At 32.8% G+C, this 9,697-nt stretch overlaps 2 protein-coding genes across 2 annotated transcripts; one reads left to right on the forward strand and one right to left on the reverse strand.

Annotated features, from left to right (window-relative positions):
- Positions 1-725: 725 nt before the first annotated feature.
- Positions 726-5,028, forward strand: psme1 (proteasome activator subunit 1). Its single transcript, XM_073863960.1, has 10 exons — positions 726-995; positions 1,165-1,197; positions 1,389-1,451; positions 1,584-1,685; positions 1,842-1,905; positions 2,381-2,478; positions 3,269-3,337; positions 3,428-3,495; positions 4,241-4,466; positions 4,801-5,028. The coding sequence occupies exons 1-9, from the start codon at positions 957-959 to the stop codon at positions 4,308-4,310; spliced, it is 606 nt and encodes a 201-aa protein (XP_073720061.1). The 5' UTR covers positions 726-956; the 3' UTR covers positions 4,311-4,466; positions 4,801-5,028.
- A 124-nt stretch (positions 5,029-5,152) lies between these two features.
- fitm1 (fat storage inducing transmembrane protein 1) lies at positions 5,153-9,612 on the reverse strand. The gene is made up of 2 exons (XM_055181651.2): positions 8,850-9,612; positions 5,153-6,320 (listed from the first exon to the last, which is right to left on the reverse strand). The coding sequence occupies exons 1-2, from the start codon at positions 9,137-9,139 to the stop codon at positions 5,654-5,656; spliced, it is 957 nt and encodes a 318-aa protein (XP_055037626.2). The 5' UTR covers positions 9,140-9,612; the 3' UTR covers positions 5,153-5,653.
- Between the last annotated feature and the right edge of the window lie 85 nt (positions 9,613-9,697).

Genomic DNA, 9,697 nt, shown 5'->3' on the forward strand with positions numbered 1-9,697 from the left:
CCAAACTTAGCAAACAAGTCAGAATTTATTCTAGTTGGCAAAAACAGTAAGACTTTTATTCTAGTTGGCAAAAACAGTAGGACTTTATTCTAGTTGGCAGAACCATATCTATGGGCAGAACAGTAGGACTTTTATTCTAGTTAGCATAAACAATAGGACTTTTATTCTAGTTGATAAAATAGTAGGACTTTTATTTATTTTTATTCTTTTTATTGAATATTAACAAGAACACAATGAAATTTACAAACAAGAGTACATATAACCATATATGTCAGGGGTTATATGAAAAAATAAAAAACAAAGGAGGAAGAGAATAAAAATAAAAAGGAAAGGCAATTTTAATGAAAAATTGTATTTCTTGAACAACAGCATAGTTTTTCTTGCTTTCAAGTTATTGCTTTTGGATTTTGTCTCTAAATATATTTTACCATCTATTTTAAATTCTTCAAAATGTGGCATTTTTTCATTCCATTTGACTTTATGAATATGATAATGGGCATTTATAATAATTAAATCAAGCATAAACAGAATATTATTATCACCATCAAACGAAAAACATTTTAGCATAACATCAATTTTTTCAAAGTTAACAGGCTTTATAACTTTTCTTTGTAAGTAAGTACTGAGCTCTTTCCAAAAAGGACTTTTATTCTAGTTGGGAAAAACGTGTAGGACTTTTATTCTATCCCGGTTCCGCCTAAACTTGTATCGTTGTTGCTCCCTCTTATGGTCACATTGAGAATAATTTATTTAACGTTTAATTCACTTTCATTTTCATTCTCTGTGCTGACTAACATTGGCATCTCGTCGTTTCGACGACGACAACAACTGGATCTCTTCTTTATTGTCGTATTTATATCCCGCGGTATCCAGTGGGACAAAGACGAAGTTTATTACAAACAGGTTTTCTAAAGTTTTGCACTAATAAGATTACTCGAAACTATTATTCTGCAACAATGACTTCCTTAGACATGAGTCCCGCGTCCAAAAAACAGGTAAACCACTGATTACAGGCCTAAAACTGCTTTAAACTTATATCTGCCTAAAATTAATCTAACGAGAATATTAGATTTTGAGGTTTATTACCTGTCAATGTACCTGTTATCTGCATTTGTGTGTTGAGAGCATGTGTTGAGTTTTTCCAACACTTCCTGTGTTTTGCAGGTGGATGGATTCGCTCAGAAAATTACCAAGGAGGTAAATAGAGATTCACTGGCTTTATTTTACCATAACGTTACTTAAAAATCATTAATCACTCTTTACATTAAGCAATATTGTTTATAATTTAGGTGGTAACTGTACTTACCATTATACATTTTTACAATTATACACAAGGAATATTGTGGATATGATTGTTATGTTAATGACGTGTTTAACCCTTTCAACAGGCTGAACAGCTGGTGTCAAACTTCTTCCCTAAGAAGATTGCAGAAATGGACGATCTGTTACAGGTATGAATTCATCCATCATGCATAGAGAGCAGGTGTCTACATCCAGTGTCACTGCAATGCTCACAAACAGACCAGAGATGAATGCTGGAGCTGTTGTTCAGCTTTTATATATATATATATTTTTTTATCTAGGCATCCCTTAGTTTGAAGGATTTGTCTGTCATCAAGGCTCCTTTGGATATTCCAATCCCTGACCCAGTTAAAGAGGAGCTCAAGAGGAAGAAGAAAGAAGAGGTAACCATAACACATTACTTTATTATTGACAAACTGTATGATTCAAATTCATGCTTGGTTTACTGTATTTTACCTTTGTACTATCAATGATTTAATATTATATAACTAATCAATCAGACTTTGAGACCGATCAGTAATGGCTTATTATTTACACAGAAAGAAGCTAAAGAGGGAAAGAAGGATGAAAAGAAGGACAAGAAGGATGAAGAAAGCGACGAAGGCAAACAATTTATTTATCTGTAACTGTGACGTGTAGAATTTATCTGGAAAATGAAACTGAAAATGTTCCTTTTCCAAGTGAAAATCCCCCAAAATTCAATTTCAGTAGGTGTAACCACAAGATGGCACTATAACCCTTTACTACAGAGTTTGACAATATTGCAAGTTATTATGAATATTCATCACTTTTTACCTTCAAAATGTAAGTTAGTTATACTAATGGGCAAATTTCAACCAGACATGAGCATCTCTATGCCCTACTTGCTTCAATAAGCAGAGCCCTTGATGTGTCAACTCTGGACGGAGCACCGCAGTTTTGTCACATAATGTAGCCATTTTAGATATATGTGGTAAAAAAAAATCATGGTGCAAAAATGTTGTCTTTATTTGAAAGGACTTTTTGTGTGGCGTCCCTTCCTACACTTTTTTTTAAAGGCACAAAACAGTAATAAAATTATATTAATCTGATCGCAAAGGTCCTCCCTGTGGTCCTGTCGCCTGCAATGAGACAGTAGAGAAACTCCTGAAACGGATCAAGCCTGAAATTCAAACTCTAAAGGAGTGTCTTAACACGGTAAGGTTATAAAACTGCAGTAACATTGTTGTAACAGATTGGTGGATACAAGAATGATTTCACAGCTGTTGTGATATCATTACAGTCTTGTATTAAATGCTGTTTATGCAGATCTGAATGTTTCCTAGACATCAACCCATGATTTTTGTGCTGCTAATACAAATGTCTACCATTTTGAGTACAGCAAAACATGAATATGCTTTTAATTTAAAAGTTTTTATTGATAGCTAGACGAAGTTGCACAATTACTTTTATAGTACTTCAAAGTTAAAGGTCCAGTGTGTAATTTTTAGAAGGATCTCTAGACAGAAATGCAATATAATATACAAAACAACATCATCATGGGTTTATAAAGACCTTTTTATAATGAATCGTTATGTTTTTATTACCTTAGAATGAGATGTTTTTATCTACATGAACGTGGGTCCCCTTACTTGGAAGTCGGCATTTTGTGCCACCACGTTTCTACAGAAGCCCTGAACGGACAAACTTTTTTGCCCCCGACAATGACATGTTTTTTTTTTCGGTAGCGGCTACTGTAGCTTCTCTATGCATTTCAAAGGTGAGGGGTGACAAACTTTTTTGCCCCCGACAATGACATGTTTTTTTTTCGGTAGCGGCTACTGTAGCTTCACTATGCATTTCAGAAGTCAGGGGTGAGCAGTGGACTGATGCCGCTAAACTTTACACACTGCACCTTTAATGCACTAATGTTTGAAAACGCAGATGTTTTTTATGCAGTTTTGTAAATTATTTGCATTAAAAATATTTGTTTTGCACCTTCATGCAGGTGTCAATGTGGTTGCAGCTACTGATCCCCAAAATTGAAGATGGAAACAATTTTGGAGTTGCCGTACAGGTCTGTGAATTGTCAGCTGCATAATTGTGATGTGTTAATTCATCTTATGAATAAAATGTAACATTTAGGACTTCAAAAATGTTCCCACAGGAAAAAGTATTTGAAATGCTTACAAATACTCGTACCAAGATTGAGGGATTTCAGACACAGATTTCCAAGTAAGAGACCAGATTGTATTGAAACAAAATTATGGCTTTATTATAAATATATAGATCATACTTCAGTATTCACATCAATGTCACATGTGACCCTGTCTGTGAAATCCAGGCTAAAGTCTTATAATGTAAAGATGAGATTTGGAGCAACAAAGTTAGATTTTTCTTAAAGGGGACATAAGTGCTATAATTGGGTCTCCAGTGCTTATATCAACCTAGAAAATGTGGATAAGATCAACTCAGTAACTTAGTTTTGGTAAACCATTCTCTGCAAGCATGTGAAAAAATAGGTAATTGAAATTTTGCTCCCCTTGTGATGTCAGAAGGGGATAATACAGCACCTTAATTTGGACTATCCAACCACCCCACTGCCATTTAGTGCAGAGATCAGCTCATTTGCATTTTAAAGGACACACCCCAAAAACGGCACATTTTTGCTTACACCTACAAAGTGGCAATTTTAATATGCTATAATAAATTATCTATGATATTTTGAGCTAAAACTTCACATACGTACTCTTGGGACACCAAACATTTTATTTATTCAGTCAGTATTAAAAATATCAAAGTTATATTTTTACAGAATGTACTTTACATTGTGTAGGATTACTTTAGAAAGCAGTAAATCACTAAAAATGATTTTAGTTGGGTTTTTACAGGGAAGGTCACACATTTTATGAACATGTCTACAGTATATGGTAATGCATACTGTATTTAAATATAATACATTGTGTATTTTTATAACCAGATACTACAGTGAGAGAGGAGATGCTGTAGCCAAAGCCGCCAAACAGCCACATGTGGGAGTTTTATTGTAATAAGATATTGTTATGAGTTAAAACCTCTTGAGTATAATCTGATTTGATTGTGTTATTGCCTGTCAACAGGGAGATTACAGACAGCTCGTGCATGAACTGGATCAGTACCAGTACAGTGAGTTACGCATCGCAGTCCTGGAGATTCGTAACACTTATGTGAGTTCAAACCCTGCTTAGACAGATCACTGAAAAAATTATTCATTGAATATAATCAATTTTTTTAAGGTAAGTGGTTGCAATCAATTTATTTAAGCTACATTTAAACAAAAAAGTAAAGTAAAATAAAATATAAAACTTTTGTTTATATGTAGCTTAAATAAATTTATTGTAACCACTTACCTTAAAAAAATTGATTATATTCAATGAATAATTTTTTTCAGTGTATTCACTTAAGTGCAATACTGCACTGCTTTTCTTTTAATTTAAGAATTTAAGCTTTATATATGTAGTAAGATTCTGTAATTGATTTAATCTTTTTTTTGTACCCAAGGCTGTGTTGTATGATGTCATCACCAAGAATGTTGACAAGATTAAGAAACCCAGAGGAGATTTATCTTCAAAAGCACTCATCTACTGAAAACTTCAAGCAATATGCATCGCAACATGTCATATTAAATTTCACAGTAATACTGCATTGACTAGAGCTTTAATTTCACGCATCAGAAAAGAAATCCACTGTGTTACAGTTTTTACACAATAAAATGGTAATAAAATGGTATCAATCATGTTTTTATTTATCATATGTATAAATGCTGGTTAATACGGCCCAACAAATACAAACATTCAAAAGTTTATGGGTTTTGTTATATTCCTTTTTAAACCTTTTGGTCTTTTCAGGGCATGAAAATTAATAAAATGTAAAAAATTGCTGGGTATTTTTTAACCCAGCATAGGGTCAAAAAGGATGAACCCGACACGCTGGGTTGTTTTAACCCATTGTTGGGTCAAATATAAACATGTTTTAGGTTTATTTAACCCACTGGCTGGTTTAACCCAGAAAAAACTCAAAACATTTCAGCCACATTCTTAGTTAACATAATGTTTTATTGCATTATTTAAAAAAAAGCAAAAACAAACTAACAAAAAAAGTTTACAGATCTTGAATACTGCAAAAAATATATTTTTTAATACCACAATACTAATGCTTAATGCAATAATAAATACTTACATTTTAGAAACTAGTTGTATATTGTATAATATATTGAAATTAATATATATATTATATATAAATATATATATATCTTTAAAAAACTTTACCTAAAAGTACTACTTGAGTGTTTAATATTTCTTATGCTATGACCAGAGGCTACAAATTTATGTCAGTATGCACATTTGATGGTCTTTCACATGTGGTGTCCAAATCCAACTCCTGGTCTTCCAAGACAGCACCAACCTGGCTTCAAAACGTGCCAGCCCTTGTAAAGTCCCTTCCGTCCCAGATACCCCAATGCTCCTCCAACCATCTGGGAGTGAAACAGCGGGAAGTGTGCCAACAAGCAGAGAATCAGAAAGATCCAAAGACTCAACAACAGCACGCACATCAGGAAAAGTATCCTCAGTGGGGACCCTAGAGGTCTCCCCAGGGTCAAGCATGGCCCAAAAACACAGATTTCTTCAGCAAGAATCAAACAACAGAAGGATAGGATCAGAATATCATCTGATACCTCACACCCCTGCCACTGTAGCCCAGCCCTAAGGCAGGCTGCTTTACCCTTTTCACTTCTCAGGAGCAACAATGGGCCCCGGATGGACGACGTGTCAGAGTCATCCATCTCTATGGGTGTCCCATGGGCTACTGTGGTGGTACGTAGTGGCTCAAAGCAGCTTCCAGAGGCATCCACTAGGAAAGACAGCAAACGGCGGATGAGCTGCCACATCACGCCAGCAACAGCGAGTCGAGAGAGATGACGGATCGAATGAATGATGGAGTTACTGATGCAGTACGAGAGAAGAAATACAAATGAGCCACATAATGTAAAGGTCCAACCCCAGCACGAATGCAGGAAAACTCTGTGAGATCACAAAAGAGTCATGATGAATGAGCAATACTGTTATCAACTTTACAGTTAAATACTGTAAATCTCAGTTGATTGCACATGCATGTGTACTTTAGATTTTATATACAGTTGAGTTAAATTTAGTGTGTGAAATCCAGACAAAAGTCTCATAATCTAATGATGACAAGAAGCACCAAACTTTGATTTCACATTGATTTTAATCTGTGAAATGACCTTACTCAGTATTTTCACCAAATGTCCTTTACATTATGTAGGATTTTAGTTAGAAAACAGTTAATCACAAAAAATAGCTGGGTTTTCACAGACAGGGTCACATAGTGTATATCAGCTTAACACCAACAGTGACTGTATCAAGTTGAGATTCAACTTTTTACACAGAGGACAAATGAAAGTCTTATACACAACTATTACAAAAGATACAAAACATTCACTGATTTCTTAAAAGGGCAAAATGATACATTTAAGAGACAGATGTTTTTACCTTTTAAGTTTTATGATTCCTCATATTACATAAAGGGTATATGCAAACCTATAACCCCAACTTGTGCGTGTTTATCATGTCATTGTTAATAAAGAAATACATAATATATATATATTACTATTTATATCAATACATTAGATATATCAAATTATTTTAAAATACTATCACTATTTGTGACCCTGGACCACAAAACCAGCCATAAGGGTCAATTTTTAGAAAATTTACTTGTTTTAGCAAAAAATATTTTAAAATACAATTGTAAATATATTTTAAAAATATTTTGTATATTTTAATATATTTAATATATTTGTATATATATTTTAAAGCATTTGTATTCACCCTGCATTGGAAGAAAAACGTTTATGTTATAACCTGCAAACATAACAGGTTTAATAAAATTTAAATTAAATACATTTTTAACTGCAAAAATATACTTCATAAAGGTTTATATTTTGGCCAGGATATATAAAATATATAAAATATATTTTTGCTGTATGGGTTGTAAAAGTAGAAATGTATTTGTTGCCCCTGAAACATAAGCCCAACTTGTGCGTGTTTATCATATCATTGTTAAAAAAGAAGTACATAAAGATATATCAAATTATTTAAAAATACACTATTTGTGACCCTGGACCACAAAACCAGCCATAAGGGTCTATTTTTAGAAAATGTACCTGTTTTAGCAAAAAATATTTTCAAATACAGTTCTAAATATATTTAAAAATAGTCACAAATATATTTGCTGAAATATATTTAGAAATATGTTTGTGAAACTTTTTTCACAAATATATTTTCGACCATTTTTTAGTTTTTTTAAATATATTTTAAAGCATTTGTATTCACCTTGCATTGGAAGAAAAACTTTGTTTATATTATAACCTGTAAACATAACTGTAAACAGGTTGAAAAAGTAAATAATTAAAAAAAATTAAATATATTTTCAACTGCAAAAATATACTTTATAAATGTTTATATTTTGGCCAGGATATATAAAATATATTTTTTGCTGTATGGGTTGTAAAAGTAGAAATGTATTTGTTGCCCCTAAAATACAATTTGAAATTTATGTTGATATATGGTATATGGAAGGTTAAAACTAAATATATTTTAAAAATTAATTTTTACCTTCTACAAAATGTATTTAGCATATATTTAAAACACTTTATTTTTGCTGTATGGGATACATCATCATATCTAAAAGCTGAATAAACAGGATAAGACAACATTTGAAATTTGAGGTCGCAAAAAATCTATACTGAGAAAATTGCCTTTAAAGTTGTCCAAATGAACTCCTTAGAAACATATATCACTAATAATAAATTAATTTTTATATATTTACAGCTGGAAATGTACAAAATATCTTTATGGAACATGATCTTCAATATCTTACTGATTTTTTGACATAAAAAGTCTATAATCTTGACTCATGTGTTGTTGGCTATATTGCTATAAATATACCTGTGCTATAACTGGTTTTGTGGTCCAGGGTCACATTGATATGCATCAGATATGTAAAATTATTAGAAAATAGTTCAATGTAATAGTAAAGATATAATAATATTACCTGTATACAAGCAGTGGCAAACGATATACCCAGAGAAGGAAAAAAACAAAATATGTGGTCGGTGTGTCATGGGTTCATGATACACCCCTTACGAAAATTAACCATGGTTTATACAGCAAAAAAACATGGTTTTGCAAGTAATCAATGCACAAAAAACATGGTTATTACACTTTTACCACAAAAAAAAGGTTATTACATTATCGTAAGGGACAGCAAACTCTGATTACACATGAGATGAAGCGAGTATCTAGCAAACGCAAGCATCTTTTATCATAAACCCTTACGAAGGATCTGTAGCAGGCACGCATTTTGACATGACGCACAGAACACATATTTTGACATGACAATCAACACACATGAAGAATTTCGCATTCATGCTTCATCTGAAAAGTCGTCACGAACCACCACTGGTATAACAAGACAACTATTGTTCTTCTGTTAATACATAATTGTTAAAATGAGATAGTAGCTCTTGCCTGTACAGGTATTGGTTTTTGTTGCCAAATATGCTGTACTTGGAGACCCAGAGACTCAGAACAGGTCCAAACATCACCATCACAGAGAGAAGAAGGTGAAAATGCTGTCTGAAAAACAAACGACCAAGTAATCCAGCTGTGAGATCAGTAAACGCCACCAGAACCGAGTGCAGAAGCTTGTTGGTATAGTTATAAATCTTATGAATAATCTTTATAAGACCATAAAGATCCATTTTAGTTTGCTTAGGGTGAAACCTCCAATGCATTTCCAACAAACAGACTAAGAGCATCAGAAATGAGGTTCTTCTACCATTTGTCAGCGGTCTGTTGTAGCCAACATTTGTTTTTACAGCTGAGTGCAACCTGCTGGTTTATGTCATACGACTACTAACATTCCCATCTTATCAGCTTCCTCTGACAAACACTACTGTGTGTCGGATATAAAGCAGTAGCATTCCCTTTGCGGTATGGATGGCATTTATCATTTTTAAGGGGTTACCTAGAACCATATTTGGCCTACAATGTGATAAAAATGTGATCTTGACTTTAGTGTATATTAAAATAAAATTATTAATTAAAAGTAATCCTAGAAAAACACAGTATTTATTCCACAGCTGTTGAATGCTTTATTCTGATTGGTTGAAAAATGCTCTAAGGGTGTGCATTAATTTTTATTAAACGCATACCTTATGTGACCCTGTTTGATTTCAATCTATGATTATTTCATATAAAAATCTTCATCTATATTTGATCTTGTCTTTAAAACAATTAATATAAATTTTCATTTTAAATAAACCTTTCTATGCTTGCAGAATATAAAAGTAGTTTGCAAATGGTCTACACATGCA

This window comes from Misgurnus anguillicaudatus, chromosome 25 (genome assembly GCF_027580225.2).
Source record: "Misgurnus anguillicaudatus chromosome 25, ASM2758022v2, whole genome shotgun sequence".
In the NCBI taxonomy this organism is placed as follows: domain Eukaryota; kingdom Metazoa; phylum Chordata; class Actinopteri; order Cypriniformes; family Cobitidae; genus Misgurnus; species Misgurnus anguillicaudatus.

Coding starts and splice junctions, on each gene's coding strand:
- fitm1 (XM_055181651.2), bottom strand. CDS start 9,139: ATGCTCTTAGTCTGTTTGTTGGAAATGCATTGGAGGTTTCACCCTAAG. Junction 6,321..8,849: donor AAAAACCAATACCTGTACAG/GCAAGAGCTACT, acceptor GTGATCTCACAG/AGTTTTCCTGCATTCGTGCT.
- psme1 (XM_073863960.1), top strand. CDS start 957: ATGACTTCCTTAGACATGAGTCCCGCGTCCAAAAAACAG. Junction 2,479..3,268: donor TAAAGGAGTGTCTTAACACG/GTAAGGTTATAA, acceptor ACCTTCATGCAG/GTGTCAATGTGGTTGCAGCT. Junction 3,496..4,240: donor TTTCAGACACAGATTTCCAA/GTAAGAGACCAG, acceptor TTTTATAACCAG/ATACTACAGTGAGAGAGGAG.